The sequence below is a fragment of the Varanus komodoensis genome, unplaced genomic scaffold, assembly GCF_004798865.1.
Source record: "Varanus komodoensis strain SLA01 unplaced genomic scaffold, ASM479886v1 scaffold122, whole genome shotgun sequence".
Taxonomy (NCBI): domain Eukaryota; kingdom Metazoa; phylum Chordata; class Lepidosauria; order Squamata; family Varanidae; genus Varanus; species Varanus komodoensis.
In genome coordinates this window covers 573,492-599,179 of record NW_025335356.1, presented here as the reverse complement: position 1 = coordinate 599,179, position 25,688 = coordinate 573,492, and the positions used below count along the sequence as shown (strand labels likewise).

The window sequence follows — 25,688 nt, the reverse complement described above, 5'->3', positions numbered from 1 at the left end:
ACCAAGGCAGGTGTTGTAACCAGCAGGCAGGCCTGGAGGGGGCACTAGAAGGGCCGGGTGGGGTTTGCTAGGCTGCAGTGCTGACACATGTCCCCACAGCCACAACGAGAAAGATTTCAGTGGGGACAGGTGACCTCAGAGGAGAAGGCTTAGGACAGCGGAGGACAACTGTAGTGGCTCAGGTCCAGCGCCCCTCCCCCAGATTCCTCTGCGCCCGTGTGAATTCTGCAGGACACTGCAAACTCCAAGTGGTGCTGAAAAGCAAGCTGGCTGAGTGCCACTGAGCACCTCTAGCAAGTGGGAAGCCACATTGCACTTGTTATCAAGCTAAATTTCACCTTTTTGACATTTAGAAGCGGCTATGGAGAGGTAAAAAGGTCAAATTTTGCCTGAGAACATGGTAAGTTTGATCTACTTACAACTCTAGAGTGATATGAATGATATTTTTCCCATTGTGGGACATTCTGGTGGTGTGGTGAAGGCAAGGACCAGTAAAGGCAAGCCAAATCTTTCCTCCCCCTTGCCCCATATCTGTTCAGGTTTGGGGTGTTTGCTTGCTTGTTTGCTTGTTCTTTAAAAGGGAGAGAGCAACCCCCTCAGGTGATCCTATGCACGATGCGCTGGGTCACATCTCGTTTGGTCCTATGCTGAGCCCACACCAGCACAAAGGAGGACCTGCATGCTGCATACCAGGACCTGGCAGCCTTTCCTTTCCATCCTGAAAAAGAAATCTTTAGCTAGCCCTGAAAATTATAAGGATGAGTGCAAAAATCTGGGGTCAATGTCAGCTGAAATTTGGGCAAGGGGAATAGCATGGGACTGAGGGGCAAAGCTCTCCTTCCCTGCATCACACAGGCCCAAAACTAGCAGAACTGGGATACGCGCTTTGCGAAAAGGAAAACGAAAAGCGACTGCTGATCAATAGGTTCTACAGTCCATGACTATGCGTTGCCCCCAGATTAGGTCACTTTGGTGCAATTTTTTTATACAGGATACATGCAGCCTTGGCTTCATACCCTGTGGGGAAACCCATGCCCCTCCCGGAACTGAGAACATATAGGTGATTTCTATCGGCTCATCTTCTGCTCTGTGAGACACTGGCTGGGTTCACATGACACTGTAAGCTACCATGCTTCAAAGCCACAGTGGCTTAGCATGCTGTCCAGACCTGGGATGGTGCTGTCAGAGGGGCGCCAGTGTGGCTTATAGACCACCCTGACCAACCGTGGCTTGTAGGGTTTGCTCAACCCTCCCTGTTTTGTCATGTGGACCAAACCCAGAAAGCAAATCTCGTTTGGTCCTAGGCAGAACAGGCATGTGGCGATCTCTGTGCCACTCTGGCTATGAAGCTCTTGGCATGCGCCAATGACGGCCACCCGCACACTGTCCACAGTTCTTACACGCGGTCGCCATAAGCTTCGCCGCTTGGGGCCTGGGGAGGTGGCACTCGCAGGTACCGCCTGTTCCCATTGCCCATTGTGCACTGCCTACCCACACCCTGCATGGGCTTGAGAGGCTAACGTACAGCAAGCATCCCAGAGTTGTTTCCTGCAGGAGGCACGGAGCGTGGGAGGCACATTCTCCCGGGGACCACAGGGAGTAAGCTCAGAAGAACACGGACCCCCACCCCACCCACCAGTGCCATCCCACTGGCATGGGATGGGGGAGATTGAACACATTTCCCTGGGTCCCCAAGCTGCCCCCAGATATTTTGCCTGGGGAACAATTCCTGCAACCATTTCCCTTCAGCTACTGTGGGAATTGCAGGTGAGCTCAGAGGGAACAGGAAATTGGGAGGGCAGTCCTAGGGTCAGGGTCGGGATGTCAGGTTCCTGCCAATAAAAGAAGTGCTGGCACCACATCCCCATTCACCACTGAACCCTGGTTCCACTGCACCACTCCACGTCTGCATTCTCTGCGCCGGTTTGCATTCACTTTGGCAGGTGACCCTTGCAACTGCCCCGAACTGCAGGAATCACCTCATCTAGAAGCTCCACTGAAGCCTTGAGAATCTGTTTCCACTTCTGCACCTCCACACTGTGGAACCGTTTCTGCAGTTCCAGGATCTCAGCCCATTCAGACGCTGTCTGTGGAAGCTTTCTGCTAGGGAGAAGGAAGAGCACTTTGAGCGCAAGCAGGCAGGAACTGTTTCCTATCGCTCCCTCGTCTCCACCCCGTGTTCCCCGAGCAGCTACCAGCCAACTTCACCATTTCTTGATTTCACAGATTTTAAAGCCACCTTTCAAGATAAATTCTCTTCCCAAGGCAGTTTACAAAAGCCAACAAAAATCCCTCCCAAAACTAAAGTACACACAGGAACAACAGCAGGAAATATTAAAACAGTACAAATAGATCAATTGGATAAAGCCATCAGCTAAAAACAACAGGAGCAGATAAACAGAACTCAAAAATTATAGCAGATAAAACGGCTACAGCATCCCAAAGCTGACTGCTTTAGTGACTGCAGAAAGGGGCTAAACAAGGTGCTTTGTGGGGAGGATTTCAGAGTTGGGGGCACTGCAACAGAAAAGGGCTAGAATGGGTACCTTCAGGAAATTCCGCATTTCACAACCCTTCCTTGCCATCTCTATCCTGACTTCTCTCTCTCTCTCAAGTATGACAATGTCATTCGCGCTCTGGGAATATCTGACTAGACTCCCGTAATGCATTATACACAGGTCTGCTCTGGAAAACTGTCCCGGAGGTACACTTTGTGCAAGATTCAGCAACCAAACTGTTGACTGCTTCATCTTAAAGGAGACACATCACATCATATTTTAAGGAGTTACAGCAGCTTCCTGTTCACTACTGAGCCCAATTTAAAGTGCTGGTTATCACCTTTAGCATCTTAACAACCTGGGAGCCAAATACCTGAAAGGACCACCTTCTCTCAAACTATCCTGCCCAGGCACTAAGATCTTCGGAAGACCTTTACTATCCATGGAAGTAATATACCTTCCTTTACAAAAGAAATGACTTTTTTGATGGTGGCACCTTGATTTAGGAACTCTTTTCAAGAAGGTAAGATTGGCACTGGTTTTGTTTACTCTTCACTGCCAAATCGAAGCATTTCTTTTTGCCCAAGGATTTTAACATGTTTGAGAGCTACCATTCTGCATTTATTTTTGAACTGAATTTATTGTTTTGTTTTTGTTTTGCTTGCAGGTTGAAGAGTTGCTGCTTTAATGTGTCTTTCTATATATAATTGTATGTTTTTTATTTGGGGTTTGTTTGTTGTTAATATTGTATACACTGCCCTTGGATCCCTTGCAGATGAGCAGTTTATAAATTTTAGAAAAATAAATCAATAAAAATGAATACATAAATGGCCTGGGCTTCCAGGAGAAGCCAAAGTCCGCTCATTCAAGAGCTCACTTTATGGAGTGTGTCCCCAGAAGTGGTGCCAGAAATGACTTTCAGTCCCCACAGCTTATTAAATCGCTTATTAACCTTGCTAACAGTGTATAAATAAAATAAGAAATTCATTTTAAAATGTATGTTCCAGTTATTGTGGCACTTTAATTTCAGACAGGGACAAATCTGGCTTTGCCAACTTAGAGGGCTGGAACAAAGTGCAGCTCTTTTCTGGACACATCTGAAAAATACTAAAAATGTTTGCTTGTTTTTATTTTTAAAATGTATCCCATGCTTCTGGACAGGTTCCCACGGCAGCTTTAACAACAAGTTTAAATAAAGTAAAAGGCATGATCCTACTCAGGTTTAGGCAGAAAAAAGACCTGTCCAAACGCATGGTGTAAATGGTATTTCTCTCTCTTTTCTTTTTTGTTTTGTTTTTGCTGTTCCCCATTTTTTCTGGGCCTTCATATCTCTACATCTACTTTCACCCATCTCGGAACAAATGTTATCTTTCAAGGCAGGACATAAATGAACAAATGAATCAAAATGTGCATACATTCATTGATTTATTTATAAACTTTGTATGCCGTCCATTACTTGCGTCTCTGATGTCATGAATATGTACACACTCACGCAGAGGGAGAGCCATCAAGGCTGCAGTTCTGTAGGGACTTACCTGGGTGTAACTCCAAATGACTTGCAGGGGATTGAGTAGACATGCACTGTAACTCAGCCCTCCAAGCAACCCTGCTCTCCCACCCAACCCCTTTCAGACCGGGTGCTTCCAATGAGTTTAATGTAGGCACCACAAAATTCATGTTTCTAATTTCAAAGGTAAGAGAGGACCGATCACAGGTTCACTCTGTCCAGTTTCTCACCCGTTGGAGAGGGCATATGCCTGCCAAGATTCGAAGGTTCGGGCTGTGTGCTCCAGAGACCAGAGCCGGTAAAACAGCATCATGTTGAGGATGACTAGAACCACCAGGCTGGAGAGAGAGGCAGAAAGTGTTTGGAAAGTCAAGCAGCCATTTGGGTTTGTACCACTTCAGGCTGAGGCAGCAGAGCTCATCCTTCCAAGTCCCCTTGATATTTTAAAAACAAGCCTTCTACGCAGAAAGCTAGCTAGTCCGTCAGTTTCTGGGCATGCTGCAAATCGGGCAAAATCAGAACTGAAGGCTATTACAGATGGGTTTCTCAAAAGAGATGTCCAAGCAGCAATTTACGTGGTGTCGGAGCCAGTGGCACACCTCAGGCTGACAATCTCCAAAGAGATTTCAGAACCAGAGAAAGTAAGTTTGGCTCTTCTGTTATGTCAAACCTAGAAAAATCTCTCCCTTGATGCCGAGCTTATGAGAGAAGGTTAATACTTTTAAAATGAATGAGCTACCTTGATTCCCTCATGCAAGGAGAATCTTGCCTGCAGTCATTGGGACTTTTTACTGGACCCACATTAAAAAAAAAATAAACTTGGGGATTATTTATGGGTTGCCATTCTTTCCCTTCATTCCAAAGGGTAGGTTACAGCTGCCTACAAAAGCAGAGTTTGATTTTCCAGCAAACCACAACCCCTTTTTGTTATCTTATACTGGATTTCAGTAAAATCTCTTTCTTTATGAGTTCAGCTGTAAGATATCTTATTGTCCCACCAAATGACTGGATAGCACAAGGTTATGACCCATGTTAGAAGGCTTGGGAACTCCCCCCTTCAATCCAGCAAGTCAGGGAAGCTTGATACTTCCTAAACAACCCATAATTAGAAAAGGAGGGAGAGGGGGAGGAAGGGGGGGGGAGGGAGCGACAGCAGTCTCCATCAGCCCCAGCCAGCATGCTGGAAGTTGCAATCCAACATATCTGGAGGGCACCAGGTTGGGGAGCGCAGGCCTGCATCACCCAGCAGCAGTTCTCCAAGTTCTCAGGCAGGGCTTCTTTCCCATCACCTGCTACTTGGTCCTTCTCTGTGGAAGTGCTGGGGATGGACCCTGTGGCCTTCTGCAGGCCAAGCTATGGCTCCTCCCCAGCATGCTCAGCAGCCAGGAAGCGCTTCCTGACAGCCAGGACCCCGAGGGTGTGGAATGGGCTTCCACGGGAGGTCGCTGAGGCCCCGTCGGTGAGGGTGTTCAAGGGTAGACTGGACGTCCACATGGTGGGCATGTCGTGAGCGGAGCCGGCTGGTGCTGGAGGTCAGACTAGATGGCCGGGGAGGCCCCTTCTGACTCGCTCTGTTTCTATGTTTCCCAGGCAGAAATCCTGGATCCCAGCTGTGTGGTGTCACTGTCCTATCCTGCCCTGGGAAAGCACCAAAATTTTCAGCTTCTGTGCACACATATACACACCTCACATTAAAAGGACAAGGTATGATTCCCCTCCGCCCAGTTAGGGCAGACTCCTCTGACTGGATGAAGCAAACATCTGACCTCTTCCTGAGAACTATCAGGCACAAGCTGTTCATCAGAGAACATTATCTCAAAAGAATAAACACAGGAATAAGGATGCCCCAGAAGACTGGGAGCACAGTCAGGCCCCCAGCTCTAGTGGCCACAAATGTATCCCCGTGCCACTGTCGAGAGGCCAAAAAGGCATGGGTCGCATCGCAAATGCAATGCGTGAACCTGACCAGACCTAAAGGACAGCTATATTTAACCTGAGCTGAGTTCTGCATGGTCCACACCTTTGCACTTATATGGCATTTGTTACTCTGTCTGCCTTTCTTTCTGGAAGCTTCGAGCCCTAACAGCTCACACTGTGAGCACTGCAGACAGAGATGGGAGAAACATCAAAAGCTACAGGGACAAGGGCAGATTGGGGCAGAGTGAGCCGGCCCATGAAGAATGGACTTTAGCACTCCGTCTAGCAATTTGTCGCTCGCCCTGACTCCAAATGGTAGATTCAATGAAGCAGAAAGGAAAGGAAATCGTACGCAGAATTTTTACGTTTAAAAATCTGCCAGGATAAAGGATTCCAGCTACCCGGCTGCAAGAGAGTTGCACTTTCTTGCTTGTTTTTCTCTTACTGCAGTGCTTGTCACAGCTTTTGAACACAGGACAACCATTAAGGGGAATTGCGAGCAGAGTAAGGGGAAGAGGGGAAGTGGAGGGCAGCAGGGGCAGAAAATCAGCAATAGGCTAAGGGGGAGAGGAGATGCTTGGGATGGCAAAGACCATGACGGCAAAGCAAGCCAGACTAAAACTGGGTTAATAAGCTGCTTGTAACTGGTTGAGAAGGAAGGGGAGGGGGAGGGGATGTGTTCTGCAGGTGACCAAGGCAGGGAGGGAGGCATCTGAGCCAATGACAGGAGCAGCACAGAATGGGGTCAGGGCAGGGCAGAGGTCCCAAGGGTGCCCAGGTCGGCAGCGGGTGACAAATGGCATACAATACCTCACACAGATCCTGTGCGGAGGCAGAAGCAGGAGAAGGAAAGAAAGAGAGGCGTGAAGCTTTGGTCATAGTTCCACCCTCCCCCCCACCCCACAAACGAAGCAGGGGATCCTGTCCAAAATGGCTCCCTCCACAATCTTTTCTCTGCTTTTAAAGTAAACCTGGTTGCTGCCTCTGCCCCTCTGTGGTCTTGACTGCCGCCTGACATAAGGAAGCGAAGGAAGTGACAGAAGTGGCCTTGGGGACATGAGAAGGGCCTGCTGGATCAGACTCCAGGCTGCTCCAGTCTAGCATCCAGTGGTCAACCAGCAACCCCCAGTAAGGAGCCTCTAAGTGGACACAAGCACAAGTTCCGTTCAAGTTCCACAGCAACTAGTATTCAGCGCGGAGAGCGAGATACAATAGTCATGGCCTGTAGCCATCGACGGCCACGAAGAACACGGGCGATTTGTCCACCTGGCCCAGGGGTGCGGCAAGCAGGGCCTTCCCTGTTTCGGTCCACAATTCCTATCAGTCCCGGCCAGCACAGCCAATGGTGGGGCGCACTGAGAATTGTGGGCCAGAACATCTGGAGGGCTACAAGTTGCCCATCCCAATCTAGCCCCAGTACTGTTTAGGAGGACTGCTAGCAGCTACCCAGGGTCTAGGAAAGAGACCCTCCTCTCCCATGACATTCAAGTGGAATCTCCCACGTGCTCCATCACAATACCGGTTCTCTTCCCAGCCCGCGTTTCATGGCACACGGGAGGAACTGCCAGGCAAAGCAGTACCTGCTACACTGCATCAGGCCAGATGTGCTAGATAGAATACATGCTGAGCAACAGTGTGACGACAGTATGTTTCCAGATGGCAACGGCATGCTTTGGTCTCTCACTCCCCTCCTCCAATAAAAGCATGGCCATGCTCGGCTGTCACATTTCAGGGTTCCCCCACAGGTATGTATCCCCCGCTAGCTGCAGCCAGTGGTGTGCGGCAAAGGGTGGGAAAACGCACGGGGGTGCAGCATCCAGACATGGTCCTGCGCAGGATGACGTGGGCTGACGAAAAGCAAGCGTGCCAGCCATCTTCCCAACGGCAGCTACGCCTTTAATAGATGGTGCAGTTTGGCCCTTGGTGTGTCTTTCCTTCCAAATGCAGGGAGGCAGATGGTCAATTTTAGACGCCAGTTTTGGGGGGCTTATTTTTAGATGGCAACCTACGTTACTTCCAGCCAGCCCCACTGGATTTGGGGGTCCCCCTACTCACCCTAGAGAGTGGGCACTGCACTTCTGCCCCACAGATGGCAGCACTGCTGCTCGTGCGAGGGCAGCCAGGATCAGCGCCCCGCCGTGTCCCACAGTTCTTCAGTGCACTGGCCCTTCCTTGGACCCCCAAGCCCTCCCTTCGGTTGCAAGCCCACGTGTGCCTCCTCCAGCGCAAGTGGAGGCGATCAGACGCAGAGCGATTCCCCCCGGGGAAGCCCGCGCAGGCCTGCACAGAGCGACTCCCAGCGGGCTCTGGATCACCTCCAGCCCCCGCCCCCACCGTCCCCAGCGTCCTTACACCAGGCTTATGACGAGGATCACGGTGGAGACGGCCGGGCCCTGTGCTGGCTCCGACAGCTGCTCCGAAAGCCGTGAGGTCAGGCTCCCTGCAAGACAGGAGGCGCCAGCGGTCAGGGGCTGCGGGAAGGACCTTCCCCGTCCACCAGAGGGGCTGCCCTCCCACACGAACCCGCGGCTTGCCCCTTCCCCGGAGGAGGCGTACCTGAGGGCCGAAGGGTGCGGGTGGAGCCCTCGCCGTCCGCTAACGTGGGGATCGGGGGCTCCGCGTGGGGTGCTCTCCAGCTCAGGGTGCGCTTTCTGCGCCGCAGCCCGGACAGGAGCCCCCGCGGCTCCTTGCTGTGGCAGCTCTCTTCCAGCAGGGCCTTCTCTGCCTGCCCCAGGGCCAGTTCTGCAAGAGCCAAGGGGGAGCTGTGGGGCCCGGCCGCGGGTGGGGTGGAGGTGGCGCTCTCAACGCATTGGAGGGGTGCAGACCCGCAGGCCCAGGGGCAGATCCATCTCTCCAAAGGGCAGCGCCCTTTCCCTGGACCACTGACCGCTTGGCAGCTTCCTGGTTTGTGTGCGGTTCCATACCCACCTCCAGTTTAGAAGGCAACATGCCTCCCCTAAGGTTGAGTTACTGGCAGTCGAAGCTCCAAGCTGAAATGGTCTTGCATTTTTGGAAGGCTGGCCCCCGCCTTGCCCTCTGTGCCTTGGAATCTGCCCACTCCTGGAATGCAGTCCCAGGAGCCCCCCAAAATGGAATCTGGGCATGGGGCTGAAAAGGTTTCCCCACTGCTGCTGTATATGCTCCTTTCCTCCTCCTCCAAACCCACCCCACCCCCTGTATTTGGACAGACCAATACTTCAAAAGCACTGCTAAAGGTCATCCCAGAGTCCTTTTCATGGGGGCAGCCTGTGGCTCCCACTGCTCCAGGTCAGGGAGCGGCACAGTGGATCTGCCCCACCTTCACCTACCCAAGTGCTGGAAATAGTCTTCCACACCACTCCAAGCATTTTTTTCGATGAGCGCCTTCACCAAGTTCCACGGCTGCTTCCGGTACCGGATTTCAGAGGAGACTCTGCAACAAGGACAGGTTGTCCGGGCAGGTCAGGCCAAGACTCTCTGTGCCCTCCCAGAGGATACCGGGGAAGTGCCCTCAGAGGAAGCCCGTTGCCTGAAGGGGTGGGGGGACAGGGGGTTTCTTCATATGCTCGGCCCAGAACTTCATGAGTCCCCCAGAGCTTATTCTGCCTGCTGCGTATCGATGCCGCCCCCTGCCATTTCCTCCAGAGCTACAAGAGCGGAGATGCTGCTCTGACCTTCAGGGTTCTCCCTCGAGATGCAACAGTTGCTCAGGGTCAGACTAAGACAGGTGGGCACAATAAAAATGTACAGAACAGGTGTAGGATACAAAGTGCCAACCTGTACGAAGGGGAAGGTTTGTGGCTTGTTAGGTCGGTTTGGCTCTCTCCCTGCTCCCCGTTGTAACACAACTGCTTCCTGCAAAACCACTTTGCCACTGCACTGCACGTGTAGGAGCTGGGGATGCTCCTTTGGCCACGATGTCTTCTAGCTCCCCAGCCGTGCATGAGGCCTTCCCCCAGCCTTCCCACCTGGCTCCCTTGAGATTCTCAGCTACAGCTCCCTTCAGCCCCAGCCACATGGCCAACAGCTGGGCTTGACATGCCCAAATCTCTGCAGGGGAGCCAGGCCAGAAAGCTGCGTTGATGCCTCAGCCAGCAGCTCCTGCTCTTGGCACATGCCTTGGAGTGAAACGCACCCCACTGAAAGGCCTCTTCCTGCTCCAGTGAGCAGCAGACTGTGGCAGGGGGCCTGCGGCAGAGAAAGAGGGGAAGCCACGCTCTGTGGCTAGAAGCAGCCGCGGTGCCCTCCGAAGGCTGCTCACTGAGCTGCAAGAGGGGGGACGCTGCCTCGGCCAGCCCCCGCCCCCAGCAGTGCGGGAGGCAAAACAAGGCCGATTTGTAAGACTTCACAGGACTCCTGGCAGGTTTTGCTGCAGGAGACAAACAGGGCTTTGCCCAAGAGGCAAGTGCGCAATGCCCCCAGCCCCCTCTCCCCTCCCCATTTCTGGGCCAAGGTGGGGATGCAACAGCCGGTACCTGAGCCGGGCCTTGCTCTTGGCCAGTGCTGTGATGCAGTACCGATGTGCCGTGTAGAAGTAGTCCTGGTAGGGGATGCCCTGCGTGATCACCTCGGAGTCCACCACGCAGCCCCCGCTCTTGGAGCTGGCCCGGAAAAGCGTCTGCCCATCAGGCAGGGAGAGGAGAGTGGAAGGGAGGGGAGAGGAGAGGAGAGGAGTTATGCACTAAAGCACAGGACCAGCGCCACGCGTCATCACCGCCCGCAGCTGCCCAAAGCCACCTGCAAGTATTTCCTCTTCTTAGGCCCATCGGATCACTTGGTCAACAGTTCCGAGGAGAGCGGGTGCTGAAAGGCCAGCCGGCTCGCTCCCGAATGGCGCTGGCCTCTCCCACCCCTATGTCCGATGCTGAGATTCTGCCCTCAACACACCTGCGTCTCTACAACGCTTGCCACCTTGGGGCCCAGCGGGTTGTTAATGGGGATGGTGTAAGAGATGACCCGGCTTTGGTGGCACTTGTTGTCTCCAGTCCATGAAGTCAGAGTGACATCTGGGGTAAGGGGAGAAGAAAAGGGGATGGTGTGAGAACCCCTTTGGCAATTGCACTTAACATGCTTACAAAAAAAAAAAAAATCACAATGAGTTTGCAGGGGGAAACTATGTGTGGGATGCAAGGCAGGTTTTGGTCAAAGCGGCACAAGCTGATGGGGATCAGCAGCATCTCCACATTTTGCAACACAAACGCTGGCCTGAACTCTTCCTGAATCTCAGAGGTGGCTGTGGGCATCTCCCTTACCTGTGAACTTCCGCTGGTCCAAAAAGCCGTGTATGAACTGAGAGTCACTGAAAAGCATCTGCTGCAGCTTCTCGGCCCCGACGTGATAGACGGCGTTAATGAGCAACCGCCCTGGCAAGTCCGAAAAGAAGGCGTCCACTTCAGCTGGAGGAGAGAAGCGGAACGGCGGGTGAGTGCGGAGCACCTCGCCCGGGTTCGAGCCCAAGCCGTGGGAGGGAGGCGGCCTGATGCTTGGAGCGTGACGGGGGCCACCCTCACCTTCATCCTGTGTGGAGGAGGAGGAATTGCTCATGTCCGTGGGCAGCTCCTCGCTGGGCAGGGGCTCCCCCTCCAGGGGGGAGATGGGTGTCCCATGCGACAAATCGTCCTGGGGAGGCTCAGCCGCTGAAGTCACGGTGTGGCTGGACGAGGCATCCACTTGGCTGTCCGTGTTCTCGTCTGGGTCCTCTGCCAGCTGGAGCGAAGTGAACAGACAGCATTAGCCTCACCTTTCAGCTGAGCAGAGTTTGCCCCCATCAGCAGACTGGGATGGCACATATTCTCCCAGCTATTATCTAGGCAGGAGAACTTCTGATGAGCCCCGGAAAGCCAGCGTCAGCCTCCAAGCATCTAAAAATATAGCAGCCAGCATTTGACATGACTAGGTTCAGACAATGTAGCAAGTATGGGTTGCCCTTGAACCATGTGTTATTGTTGAACTGTGGGTTACTGTTCTGTCTGAACCCAGTTGTGCTAGCAAACCATGGTTTATTCATCATGAAAATCCCAGGAAAGAGCCCATGGTTTGTTGTTCAGTTGCAATATGTGGGTTTTTCATAGTTAACAACAAACCATGGTTTGTTAGCACAGCTGGGTTCAGACAAAACAATAAACCACAGCTCAACAACAACCCACACTCATCCTATGCTCAACCCTTGAATGTGGATTATCATATTGAGTATTTTGATAGGTAACAGTAGAAAATGGAATCTGACAAATAACATGCAATTGAATGTGGTATATTTTATTTACTGAGCTCTCTTTTCTTATCCCTCAGCTTCCTTTCCTACCACTGTTGCTTGATTGGCAATTCCACCCTCTTTCTGTGAACATTTCTAAGGCTCATCCTTCTCTTCCCAGTCTGGATCCCCTCCGCCTCTCCCCCTGGATTCCTCCTCCCTTCCTGTACTCCATGTGTGGGCAACTTGTGGCCCCCCAGATGTAAAACTGTCAGCTGAGCCAGCTTAGCCAATCCTGAGGGATCACGAGTGTTGTAGCCACAACATCTACAGGGCCACTAGTACTCCCAAAGGTTAGGCTTTTGTACAAGTGTAAACCCAACATGGCCTGTGTGATCCTATATTCTAACAGTGAACTTTTCTTCTGTGTACCCGTCTTTATGTACCCAAAATAGCACCGGCCACACACAAGAGGGAGGTATCTACAAGCGTGGGGAAGCTCCAGGGTTAGCGGTACAATTAAAAATGTCAAAAACACTTAGAAGGCAGGAACCAAACAGCCCGGCATGCTGGTTGCCACAGCATGCGGGCTGACACTTGCGACGGGGAAGAAGGGGAAAGAAGCAGCAGCAGCAACAGGGGAAGAGCAGAGGAGTGAAATTTCCTGGAATGGGGAATGCTGGCTAAAACCTGGATCTGGAGCACTGCTCACTACGAACTTCTGCTGCAGGTCACATTCCACCCAATAAATAAATGGAATCCAGATATTCTTTTTTCTTTTGCTCTTTTAAACACGCACACACATATCTGGACTGCTAAAAAGACAGAGCATATTTGCTGTGGCATCTGCTAAAGTGGACTGCAGTCCGTGAAACAACACTTCGGTTATCTTTAAGACATATCTTGACGGCAAAATAGACTAAGATAGCTGAAAAACACCTGGTAACACTGCAGCCATATTCTCAAAAATGCTTAACGCACATTTACACTGCGATCATGCATCCGTCTTCCTCCAGATAAACTCCCATGGCTTCACCCACAGAACCCTGGAAGTTCTTGGGGATCCTCTATTCAGTTCCTATGCAGGGGAAAGACTACGTATTGGTGCAGTGTAAGGCTGAACTCCTACACCTGCTTAACTGGGAGAAAGCGCCCTTGAGCTCAATGGGACTTGCCTTTAAGGAGATATATTTAGGGTTGCATTTTAATCGGGAATTTTCCCAAACAACCTCTTGTTTGCACATTGTCAGAACCCAGAGTCATAAAGCCATTTTAGCAGAAAGTGTTTAGAAAGAGATGTTACTCTTGGACATTTCCCAAGTTCATAGAGCTTGTGTAACCACAACAATTATAGAAACAGACAGCTTTTAGGCTTTTTTTTGGCTGCTAAAAAAGCAATCCTGCAAGGCTAGAAATCTAATAATACTCCAGTTCTTCAAAGCTGAATCGAAATTTGTGTCTGTTTTGGCAGCCAGAGAAAAATGCTTTTATTAAGTGAGCTAAATCCATCAATATAAATTAATTTGCACTCCTTTTCATTGTCATTTTACACAGTGAAAAAAATTCCCACTTTCCTTCACTTAGCTCTTTTTCACTTTTATATGGCTTTGAGGTTTGTATGTCTTTCAGATACAGAAAACAACCTAAAGACACGCTATATTTTATTGAGAAATGTGTTTGTTTCTCTTTTTGTGGATGATTGTAAGTGTAATGCTCCCTCTGTGTGGTGTATCCTTAGCATTTCAATTAGTGTACAATATACTATACTAAGTTATATAGTACGTTATATACTAATTATATAGTATAGTGTATAATTAGTGTATTATATACTATACTGTATATATACCAAGTAGAAATACTTAGCATTTCAATTGTACTCATTTCAGAATACCTAAAGCGGTTGTTCAAAAAGGTGAGCTTGCCAAGCCATTTCAACAGCCTGCTCCTGTGCTTGCCACCACTGAACAGGGTTACAGCTACTCACGTTCCCGGGAGGGAAGAAGACAAGTTATGCAGAACAAAGAGCCTATGCAAATTAACCTAGCTTGCGTTGCTTATTCCAGATGCAGGGTATTTGGCATATGCCTGGGTGGGCAGAATTTGGGAGGTGACCTGCACAGAACTGAAACCCTTTGCAGGAAGCCCACTGTCCGCACCGAGGTGGTCCCATCACTGCTGCTGGCCAGTGAGTGGATGCTCTGGCTGGTGTCCCTCTTGTCCAGAAGGGGGCTGGAGTCCAGCTTGAGGTCTGCGCTGCAGCGGGAGGTCAAGTCGCTCAGATCAATGACGTCCCCAATCTCTTTGGGGCTTCTGTTGGGACCGAGAGTCAGGAGAAGGTGGAGACAAGGAGCAGAGAGGATGAGAACGAACCCATAGTCCAGTAAGGCACCTATAAAACTACGGGAGAATTTAGAAGTGCATCCTGTCCCCAATGAACTTAACAGCAATTGCAGATGTTGGGTTGGCTGAGCCAGCACTGCTGATCCCTGAATTCTTGACGTGTGGTAGACCAGAAACATCAACATTTGCTGGACACCAGCAAGCAATGAAAAATTGGAGGGGTGCAGCCCCAAGAATGCATCCTGTCCCACGGAACAGGGGTGTATCCTGCAGGAGACCCCTCGGTTCAAGAGTTGCGATCCTACATCTTTTGTGACAGGGCAAAACACCCCGCAAAGCAGCTGGTGGAGCACACAAAGCAGCCCCCCTGGTCAAGAATGGACAACAGATGGCCCTGTCACCCCAGCTGCCGAAATTCAAACCAGTAAAACACTGGTGGGCTGACACCAAAGCTTGGGACCAGGCCACTACAGATAAAAGCAGCTGCATTTGCCCATTTTGACCCTGCTGAGCAGTTTACTGCCACATTTCGGTGGCAAACCACCATTTTTCCCTGCCAGCAGATTCTGGGAAGTGAGCAGCCTGCAGGAAGAACTGGCAGGAACATCAAAATAGGCCCCCACACCGTCTGAGGTGCTTGGCCCCTGCCCCGGGCGAGTCCTGGCAGAGGCGCTTCAGCCAGCACTGATCGTCACCCCTGTGAGGCGCACTTCCTGCGGAGCACCACAGAATCAGCTCCATTGGGCCACAAGGCCTGCGTGGGCATGGGGCACAACCCCTCCGGCATGAGCAAGCTTTGCACAATAAACCCCAACAGAGACGTTTGCCACATCTTGCTTCAAATGCGGTGCAAGGTGAGATGACGCATCATGCCCCCTCCAGTCACCTGGTACTAGCTGGGTATCTCTTCTCTAGGGTCAATGGCTCAGTCTTGAGCGTCTCCACTCGGGGGAGCTGAGGAAGCAGAACTAGAAGAGCAACCCTCGTCTGAGCCTGGTCCTGGATACGAGAATGTTCATGGTCCGACTGAGTAAAATGCACCTCCACACATCCCTATGGCCCCTTTTATGTCTGCAGCGTGGCCTCAGCACGGTATTGGGGTGTCTGCAGGGAAGTTTGTGCTCACCCCAAGCCATTGATCTCGTCAATAGGAGAGACGTAATCGTCGTCCTCGCTGGTGAGGCCAAGTTCAGAGCCGTAGCATTGGTGGACAATGAGCCAGAGCTCTCGGGGAGACAATGTCTAGGGAGGGGAGGGATGGAGAAGAACAGCAACAGAATAAGGCAGGGATGAAGCCCCCCCAGCTGAGGAGCCAGGAAGATCACAAGAAAAGAGTCTGGGCTGATCCTGAGCCACAGGCACACATACGCCGGGGTGCAGAGCTCCTTTCAGGCCAAAGGTCAAATTCCAGTTCAGAACAGCTTTCAAGAGCTGCATTCAAGGGATGAGAAGGGCTGGAGGCAAAGGGGCCAAAATGCAAAACATACCGGCACAGTTTAGATGAAAGCTCTTAACTGCCAGTAACTAAGTCACTGGGAGAAACATTTTTTACCTTTTTAGCAAGGGAGCAAAACACCATAAAAGCTGGGAAACTGCCAATCAGTGGTTGGGGAACACAGGCTGGGGTAGGTCTTGGGAAAGATGGCACAGCTGTCCAGGAGAGCTGGACTGAGATCCCAGTTTTGAGGTTCTGGACTCCTGATGTACACACAAACTCACCCACCACTCTAGAATCCAACATCCAATACCAGCTTCTCTTTCACACACACAGAAAAGTCTCAAGTCAGACACCCTACTGAAACCTCCTGAAACACAGACACAACCTGAATGGGACTGAAGCTACAAGATGCCCTGCCCTGGTCTGCTCCTCCTCTTCATCTCCTCCGTGTCCTTTCCTACCTTTTCCAGGAGTGCGTTCTGCCAGAGGCGGAAGATCAGCAAGAAGCAACGGTCGCGGGCACCAAAGGATGTGAAGAAATGCTGGGAATGGCAAACGAGAAGAGCAAATGAGTCTTTCTCCACGGTAACTCTTATCCTGATTAGAATTAGCAGCGTCTACCTGTAGGCTGTGTGTGGGCTCTGACTTCCTGGATACATAGAAAGACTGAGTTAGCACGACTAAATAACCCACGGCTTATAAACTAGGTTGGCTCGCCGTGTTGTCTGAATGTAGCTGTTTGGTGGCTCACACAGACCAGTGCAGAAAAAGCGGGATTTTGATTAACAGAGCTCCACACATTCTTTTTCCTCCTTGCTGGAAGGCAGTCCATGCTCTGGATGACTCCTGGGAACATGGCTTGCATCAAGCGTTCCTGGGAACACTGCCACCTGCGAGGGTGGATGTCAGTCGTGAGCGGGCTTCAGTACATAGTTCTCCATGCAGGTAGGGAGGTCTTTTTGCACCGTGCCAGTGCACGGATGGGGAGCTACTCCTTGCCAGAGGTGAGGCCAGAACCACGGCTCCACCGCCCCTTCAGTCACACATGAGGAGCTCTGGGCTATGCATGCGGCTGGAGGTTTCTGAGCCCAAAGAAGAATAAGCCAGAAGACCCTCTTTGAATAAAAAGGGACCTTGTGGAGACCAGCTTCTGCATGACTGAAGGGGCTACGGTGTGGGGGGAAATGTTATCCCAGAGCCACACGGGAATGGCTGCATCCCACTGGCTGTCGACCAATGGCTGCTAATGAAGGGTAAAAGCCAGACATCTGCCAAATGCAAAAACAGGGATCCAGGCAGAGAGAGCCAGGTAGGAGAGGGATGACTGAATGCTGTTAAGGCACCCCTAGTTCCACATGCACCACTTTGAGTTCATGCACACCCAGGCCTCCCTTGCTTGTTATCTGCTCCATATACTTCCTCCTTTGCAGGACGCTGTACCTCTGGCTGGGATCAAGGTCAGCAGGGGGAGGAGGCACCTGGAAAGATTAATGCCGCTCGCTCCGCCTGCAGAGGAATCTCTGCTCAGAGGAGATTGCCCAGGCACTGAGGAACTTTAGCCGAGAGACAGGCTGGGGTGGGGAGAATGGGAACTGGGGGAGGGGAGAACCAAGCAATAACGCTGGTCTGTGGGAGAGGCAAAGGGCAAAGCTTGCTTGCTCACTGTCGGGAGCTAGGCTTTCCCTTCAACAGAGGTTTCTCGGCAAAAGCTCTTTATTCTCCAAAGCACATCCAGTGAGCCCAATCACCACATAATGAGTCTCTGAGCACGTGCAGAGCAGTTCACTGGACCCGATCTAGGAACTACTTCTGAGAACCCTTCTTTTGAGCAATCTTGGCCCCCCTCCCTCTGAGAGGGCCCTTTTAAAGGCAGGCAAGCCTCTTCTCTGTACCCCACCCCTCCAGCTAGCAAGCCCTTCCCTCACAACACCACGTCCCGGGTTGCAAGCTGTAAAAGGCTTAGCTGGCTGCTGGAGGTCCTGTCCCACACCCCTCCCAGCTGCTGTTCTCAGACACCTGGAGGGGACAGCCTTAAGATCAGCCCCTCTGCTTCCCCCATCCTGATAGCTGGAAGTCCAGTTCCCCAGAGCCCATCCTCCCCATTGGAAGAGTCCAGATCTTCCTGACCTTGAACCTCGTGCCAAGCACAACTGCCTCTTTCAGTCCCAACACTCACCTTCTTTCCGAATAGTGAGTATGTTTGGCACAGAGAGAGCAATTAGCAGTGCATATCGGGGTGCTCCTGTGTGGGGCACCCCCTGCTGAACACAGGCTGGGCGACAAGGGCAAGCAGGAAACAGAACACCCCGGTGTGGTGATGACCAGATCTGCTGTGAGGATATTCACACTCTGCACATGCACAGGGAAGGAGGGCAGGAGAGAGTGCTTGCTCCTCATGCAGCTGCACAGGAGTCTTGGCAAGCAGCTACCAAGAGGCAGCTGCACATCAGAAACTTTGCAAGGAAGCTTGTGGCTAAGGGTGTGAAAAGCCCCCACAGTGGTCATGTGGCGGACAAGGAGCAGGGCACGGGCTGGACCAGGGATGCGCTGAGTTCCGACTTCACGGGCAGGACATCTCTCAATGGCGGAGTGGGCCAAATGATGCAACAGGAAGGTCCCACCTGTGATGTCCATCGCTTCCCTTTTCTGTTAAATTCTCGAGTGTTGAAAGACAGGAAGTTCGATAGATTTGGGGGACTGAACGTATAGGTTGTATTTGTTTAAAATTCCCCTGGTAACTTGGTTTACTTTGTTTGTTTTAGCTTGCTCCATTCATTTTAGTTTACTTTGTTTCACCCTCTCTTTTATGTATTTGCCCATGTTAGGAAAATAGAGATTATCTTAAAAAAGAAACTAGAATGTGCGTGCAGCAGCAGGCCCGACAGGACTCGCCACCTCACCTTCTCGGTCTCAGTGCAAATCTGAATTGCATTGGGGATCAGCTTGGCCGTCTTCTCCTTCTTGAGGCATTTCACGTCCTTCAGCTGGATGGAGATCTGTTGCGGGACAGAAAGATCAGTGACCTCGGGAGAAGAGCCGAGCACAGGCGCGTGCCTTCTGCCCGGCCCGGGACCCTGCGGGGGCGCTCACCGTGGTCTCCCAGCGGAAGATATTGCTGTAAAAGCAGATCCAGTTCTCTGACAGGTAGAGCCGCCCTTGGAGCAAGATGTCGCGCTGCAACGCACAGGAGTAATCTGAGGAGAGGGGACATTGCAGACTGAGCAAGGGGAAGCAGGACGGGGTGGCGGGCACAGGTTGCCATGGTGGGGGGCAGAAAAGCAGGTTTGTGCCGGGGGTACAGCCTGTTGCTTCAGGCCCTACAAGCCGCCACTGCTGGACACTAGCCAAGCTTATTTTTTTACTTTGTGTATGCATTTTCGAATGCATACATTGCATTTATTGCATGCATATGTTGACCTATGTCATTTTTCTGTCAAGGACATTTCCAATTACAGAAAAACTCAGCTTTTAAAAAATAGCTACATCTGAAAAAAGAAAAAAGAAACATGTGGCAGCATACAGAGGTCCATTAAAAACAAAATCCTTAAACATCTGGGCAAGCAAAGTGTCTGGAGCAATAAAGCAATAACAAAGGAGCCCTGGTCAATTTTCCTTCGGGGGCGGGGGGGTCTCCCCAGGCCCTCTCACTGGCTGGTACCTGCTTTGCTTCTGACGAAGGGAGCACCCTGAGAAGGACATCAGCCGGTGACCTTGGAATACGGGAGCAGGCATTCTTGGAGGACACTGGCTTGGATCCTTAACTAACGTGCAGTTAAGGCTCCCCACTTTTGCCAGTGAGACAGCCATCTGGAGAAGGATCGTCGTGCTGCAAAGAGTGAACCATTTTTGCCTTCCTCCTGCCCTCACTCCCTTCCAGATGGCCCTTCAGCCCTCTAGGCCAGATGGGGGGGGCACACGAGGCTAGAGTGGAATGGGGAATATGGAGGGAGAGTGGAATTCTGCCCTGGTGACATTCCCGTCAAGGGCAGCAAACTTTGTATCCCAGGGACTGCAAGGAGGGAAAACCTTTCAGTAAGAATAAAGGACACACGGACGGACGATGAAAGTCAAACTCTGCAGGGTTCTCAGGGAAATATTTCTCGACTTCCCATTTGCAAATCTCCCCCAACTTCTATGCTGTTCCAAGGGCACGTCTTCCTTTAAAAGGATTAGAAGGGCTTCCGGAGGACTGTCCTCTGCTTAAAAGGCACCCAGTTTAAAGATAAGGAAGCATCAGAAAGCAGGAAGAGCTGCCTTTGAAATGGCCCATCAAGCTGCACCCAGGCAATGAGAAGGGATACTGGTCTCAGGCTCACTTTCTGAAAATTCTTTCTAAACACACCTGCATAAATACAAAACTGCATATATACATTTATGCAGATGCATGTCCTCTCTCATTTTTGGTGCTTCCTCTTTTTTGGGGTTGCACAAGTGGCCACCCTACTGCAGGGGTTCCCAACCCACCCACCTGGTCCAGTTTTCCCCAGACACCCTGCCCTTCTTCCTGTGTCTCACCCACAAGGAGCCGTTCAGCCTCAGGCAGACCCTTGAAGATCCTGCGGAAGTCCTCATTGCGCTGCTTGTAGGTAGGACTCAGCATCTGCCAAGGACAGATCAGGCTCTTCAGGATGGGAGCTTCACTCACTGAGACTCCCACCCCAGAGCCCCTGCCCAAGGCACCCCTGCTTCAGAGAGCACCACCTGTATAACACCTTCTCTCTCCAGGCAAGGAACCGAAAGATGGTGCAGGACAGAAAAACAGGAATGTGGCTAGCAGGGCATCCAGGAAGGTCAATGGTCAGGGGAATTATGGGAACTGTAGTTCAAAACATCTGGAAGGCACCAAGTCACCTACAGAAGGTTGTCTGTCCTAGCTGAGCAACAGGGAAGTGCAGAATGACGAGGTTACATTTCTTATGGCATTGCTTTTTAAGTCTTCCCCTTCATTCAGTCAGTTCAGAAAAGCACACAAGGAACCCCCTTTGCATCCTCACAACAACCCTCTGAGGTAGGCAGGCCTGAAAGTTGTCCCAAGGTCATCCCAGTGAGCTTCACAACTGATTGGGAACTAGAACCTTGTCTCTGCCCATGCTAAGACAGCCACAGTGGGGAGGCTTGTTCAGTGGGGAAGGCAGCTGGAACCCCAAAGCGATGGAAGCGTGACACACAGGATTGGGGTGCCTTCAAAGGCTTCTATGGGGCAGTTGCTGTGCCTGAACCAAAATTAGACAACCGCCCCTCCCGTTCATGACCTCCCCGCGTTTCACAATGGCTTCTTCCGTCTTTTGCTCTTGCCACAGAAAATCCACTCAGCAAGGAAAAGCACAAGAGCTGCAGAATACCTTCGGGCCAGTGACACTAGGCCATCTGAAAGCGCCCGGAGGGGTGTGCGCCTGGCATCATCGGAGGAAAGGCACGCCCGCTGTGCTGTCGCGGAATGAGGCTTTGGGGGCAGCTGGCGCAGGGGGCGAGAGGGCTGGGAGGGCTGTGGCGGGTGGGGCTCCTGGGGCGGAGGAGCAGCCCTGGGCCACGCGGGGAAGGGGCTAGGCTGCGGGCACGCCTGGGGGACTGCCTGGAGGACAGCAGGCAAGAGGAAGAGGAGCCCAGAGGAGGAGGGCAGAAGAGCGAGGCGTTTCTCTTACTCTGTCCAGACGCCGCCGGAGACAGCTGCGGCCAGGCAGTCCCGGGTTTTACCAGGGGGAGCCGGTCAGCCCCAACCCAAGAGGCCCCCACGCAGCACCCACGGGGCTTGCAGGAGGGAGGGAGGGAGGGAGGGCGGGAGGCGGGCGCCCAGAACGGGGCAGGCCAGCAGCGTCTGCGGGAACAGACTGGCCGCAGCCGGGCTGGGGGAGGAGAAGGGCAGTGCGCCAGCGCAGCAAGGCAAAGGGCAGGCCGGGGCAGGCGCTGCTCGGGAAGGGGCTAGAGACCCGAGCTGGCCACAGAAGCGGGCCAGGAAGACGTGGGGACAGGAGCAAGTCCGCGCTGGAAGAGGAAGACCAGCAAAGTGCGGAAGGAGAGAGCGAGCCCAGGAGAGAGGAGGCTGGGAGCGCGCAGAGGCTGCGGGAGGAGAGAGCTGCGAAGTGCACCCGGCGGGGCGCTGTGGCTTGCAGGGGCCGGATCCTCGTGGAGAGGGGGGTGCAGGAAACCGACCGGGGCGATGGGGGAGCGGGGAGAAGCCGCGGCGGGAGTGGAAAGAGGAAGGGGCGGAACGGCTTCCCCCAGCCCGGCGGAGAAGAGGCCAGGAGGGCTCCAGTTACACGGCCCGGCCATTGGCGTAGGGCGCCTGGGTGTCGCTTACAGGAAACAAAAGGGTGGGGTGGAGAGGAGAGGAGGGTGTCAGGCTGCAGTTAACCGTATCCTACCCACTTGGGGGAGTCTGCCCGGGAGGGGAAAACAACGGGCCACGTGCAGGTCGCGTTTGCGCAACGCAGCGCGGTTTCCCAAGGGTGGCTTTTCCCCCAGAACAACCCGTGTAGAAAACCCATGGCTTGTTCTTACCCAAGATGGGCAGGCGTGTCCTCCAAAGCAGGGAAACACTGCTGGGTGGCCGCCATTGCCTCCCCAGGAGCTTGACAAGCACGGAGCGCCTTTCTATTGGTGCCAAAATAAGCACTTTGGGAGGACCCTCGCTCACTTCCAAACTCCTTAATTACTGTTGTAGAGCTCCTCCAAAATGCACAGTTGGAGTTACAGTGTTTATTTTTCTTTGGTCAGTCTTTCACAAGCACACACCTAAGTCTTTCTGAGTTGAGGTTGGCCTATCAACTAATATATGCACAATTGTGAAGGACCAGGAGAGAAATAACAGGAAGAGAAAGGGGGGACCAGGTAGTGTCCCCAAAGGGGACCCAGAAAATCTCTCTGCATTGGCAATGTGATCTTTTCAGTTTTAAGTGTTGAAATAATAGTTTGCAGTGTCCCCCCACCTTTCCAAAAGTTGTCCATCCCTCCAGCTACTCCAGAAAGGGGAGATACTAACTCCCCATGTCCCTATTGATATTGTGCTATTTTTGGAGCACTTACTGGCGTTTCCAGACACTTTTAAAAAACAGCTGAAATTTAAAGGCTTGGCAGTAAATGGACATTGAAATGGATACAAATTTCAAGTAAACCACTGGGAAGTAAATAGGGGGGAACTTTGCAAGGCTGCATTCATGGCTCTGTTACAGCAAGTGCCCATATTTCTCCTCCATTTACTTTCCAGCCATTTCATTTGTGCATAATTATGCATTTTTTCAGAAGTGGCGGGGCACCGCCACAACCACTGCTCCAAAAGAGAAGCACAAAAGGCAGGAGGAGTTAGTATCTCCTCTTTCTGGAGTAGCTGGCAATGGAGGGAAGTCTTGAAAAGAGAAGGGGCAGGTGCTCTCCCCTTCCCCCCTTTGCAGCACCTTCTTTGGCCTCCCCCACTTCACAAGGGCTTTGCAACTGATAGTTGGCAACTGGACCCTGGCAACTGTGCAGAAATTAGCCTATCTGTAGCCTTGCCTTGTCAATCAGTTACCTAGTCCATTGTTCCTTTGGACAACTAAAATAGACAAGGAAATTTACTGGGAAAGACTGCATACACGGGACAGCTGTAAAAACACACTTGAGATAGGTAGAGGGTTTTTTTTTTTAGAATTACAAACACAGTTGCACAATTTTCAAGGGCTGAAATTAAACAGGGTTAGGGTAAACAAATCCATACATAAATACTTTAATTGCACTTGTTTGAGTTTCCAGTTTGTTTGTTTGTTTTCAATGGCAAACAAAAGTGGAAGTGATCAGAGCAGGGAGGACACTCGGATACATGCTGGGCTGGCTGAAAGATGAGGGGGAAGAATGTGGAGAACAACCCCAAGAAGCCACATCATCTGTTGAACATGCCATAGATCGCTCAGCAACCCACCCCAGTGGCTTATCTGCAGGATGGTGAGTGGGGTGTGTCTACACACCCACTGCTTAACTTCTAAAGAATTCCTGGCTGTAGCCCTCTTCCAAAATGCACAGGGAACAGTGAGGGACAGGTAGAGGCAGGGAGGTTGTGGCAGGCTCAGTGGCAACTCTGCAGATGCCCAGAGTCACTGTTGATATGCTACTCCCATAGATGCTCTAGTTTTATTTCATTCCTACAACCTGAAAGCAGAAACCAGATTATGGTCCGAGACAAAATTGGTTTGTTTAGCTGAGGGGCTACGATTCTGCAACAGCGTCCAAACTCTGTAGGCAGAAGGTTCTAGTGTGATCCTGGCATCTCCAGGTAGGGATGGAAAACTCCTTGCGCAAACCCTGGAGAGCTGCTGCCAGTCAGAGTTGACAGCAATGGGCTATATGGACCACTTCAGCATAAGGCATCTTCCAATGTTCATGGGGTCGCGATGGGTCGGACACGACTTCGCGACTAACAACAACAAATGTTGATTTTTTTTTAGAGTGTTTATTCTGTCTTTCAAATATGTTATCGGCAAATTATGCAAAGCAGTAACAACGATGATCATAATAAAATATAAATTAAAATTATGCATAAATCTGAAACAGCATAGCAAAGCATATTTATATCTACCCCCACCACATCACCTTAACCCCCAAACACTCCCCCCTCTGTATAATATGAAAGCAAAAAGAATTTTGAAGAACGCTCAGCAGGTCAAACTAAATCTGATTATAAACAGAGTGAGTTGGGGTGGGGGAAAGGATACTGCCCATTCCTCAGTTCTTGCCCAACTAACCTTGACTGGGGTCCAGCCATGACCCAGCACCCTCCCACACATTCACAAACCCAGTCCTCCTTTTCCAAGCCCTTGTCCATTTTATTCAAGATCAACTACGTCTATACCCATCACACAGCCTTCCCCATCCTGGCACTCTCCAGAGGGGTTGGACTACAACTCCCATCATCTCTGGCCAGCGAGGCCTGTTCACTGGGGTTCATGGGGAGTGTAGTCCATGTCCCTGGAGGGCATCTGGACGGAAAAGGCAGATGTGGCAGAATGAGGTGAAAGAGTCTGTTGCCGGGCTGGGGAGGGGAAAGGAATACTGCTTTTGAAAGCCTTTTCATTGAAAAACCAACCCACACAGGCAGAAAATAAATGTAAGAGGAAGAGGAAGGTTTTCAGTCCTTCTCTCCACGATGCCTGATTTCTATATGCTGTCAGTTGTTTGCTCATTTCCTCTCAAGTAGCCCATGGACAAAATTTTGACCACACTGCAAGATGGTAATTAGCCACTGGAGGAAGATACCATTGCAGCTCTGGTCTGCAACAGCAGTGGGCAGAAATTAAACTGAGATTCACAGGTAGATCTCTGGGTGATTTGCAGTAACTCACCCATCAGATTAAAAACTTCCTCCTCCCTTTGGTCATCCAGAACGAATGCTTGGGGCAAAACCCACATAGAATTTTTATATGAATGGACTTGCGAGTTTGGTTCTGGTACTGGTCACAAATTCCTGAGCTGACCATGAGCTCAGACACACCCTGTTCCTTAATTCTTAGCATATCTCCATCTGCCTGAGCCATTTTGCACCTGTCGCCCATAGGTATCTTTCAGGGTTCTAGTAAAAAGAATCAAAAGAGATCATGGAAGCTTGAAATCTCTTAATTCCCTGTTTTAAAGCACTGTTTCAAAGCACTGAGTGGCTTTGGGCTAGTCCTTTGGATCAGTCTCAGTCTAACCTACCTCACAGGGTTGTTTGAACCTAAGGGCTCCCGGAAAGGAAAGTGGGCTATAAAGGTAGCCAATAAATACATGGCATAATTTGTTTTTAATGTATTTTCAAGACTACAACTTTTTATCAACCAGTTTTTATCAACCAACTTTTTATCAACCAGTTATAAT

General features: G+C 51.3%; 1 protein-coding gene across 6 annotated transcripts in view; it reads right to left on the bottom strand.

Moving 5' to 3' along the window:
* GRAMD1A (GRAM domain containing 1A) overlaps window positions 1-25,688 on the bottom strand; it is a 41,240-nt gene that overhangs the window by 1,695 nt on the left and 13,857 nt on the right. Inside the window, exons 1-16 of one of the 6 annotated variants that reach the window (XM_044422231.1) lie at window positions 21,512-21,553; window positions 20,385-20,469; window positions 18,960-19,063; window positions 18,770-18,865; window positions 16,331-16,411; window positions 15,558-15,673; window positions 14,248-14,401; window positions 11,412-11,607; window positions 11,154-11,297; window positions 10,789-10,907; window positions 10,377-10,519; window positions 9,231-9,334; window positions 8,479-8,664; window positions 8,275-8,362; window positions 4,236-4,343; window positions 1,980-2,103 (exon numbers count right to left, since the gene is read on the bottom strand). In XM_044422231.1, the coding sequence (XP_044278166.1) occupies window positions 1,980-2,103; window positions 4,236-4,343; window positions 8,275-8,362; window positions 8,479-8,664; window positions 9,231-9,334; window positions 10,377-10,519; window positions 10,789-10,907; window positions 11,154-11,297; window positions 11,412-11,607; window positions 14,248-14,401; window positions 15,558-15,673; window positions 16,331-16,411; window positions 18,770-18,865; window positions 18,960-19,063; window positions 20,385-20,469 (1,848 nt within the window). In that variant the 5' untranslated portion in view covers window positions 21,512-21,553. Of the gene's footprint in view, window positions 1-1,979; window positions 2,104-4,235; window positions 4,344-8,274; window positions 8,363-8,478; window positions 8,665-9,230; window positions 9,335-10,376; window positions 10,520-10,788; window positions 10,908-11,153; window positions 11,608-14,247; window positions 14,402-15,557; window positions 15,674-16,330; window positions 16,412-18,769; window positions 18,866-18,959; window positions 19,064-20,384; window positions 20,470-21,211; window positions 21,266-21,511; window positions 21,554-25,688 lie in introns of those variants that run through there. The other 5 variants (XM_044422232.1, XM_044422229.1, XM_044422230.1 and 2 more) reach the window with 5 other exon arrangements.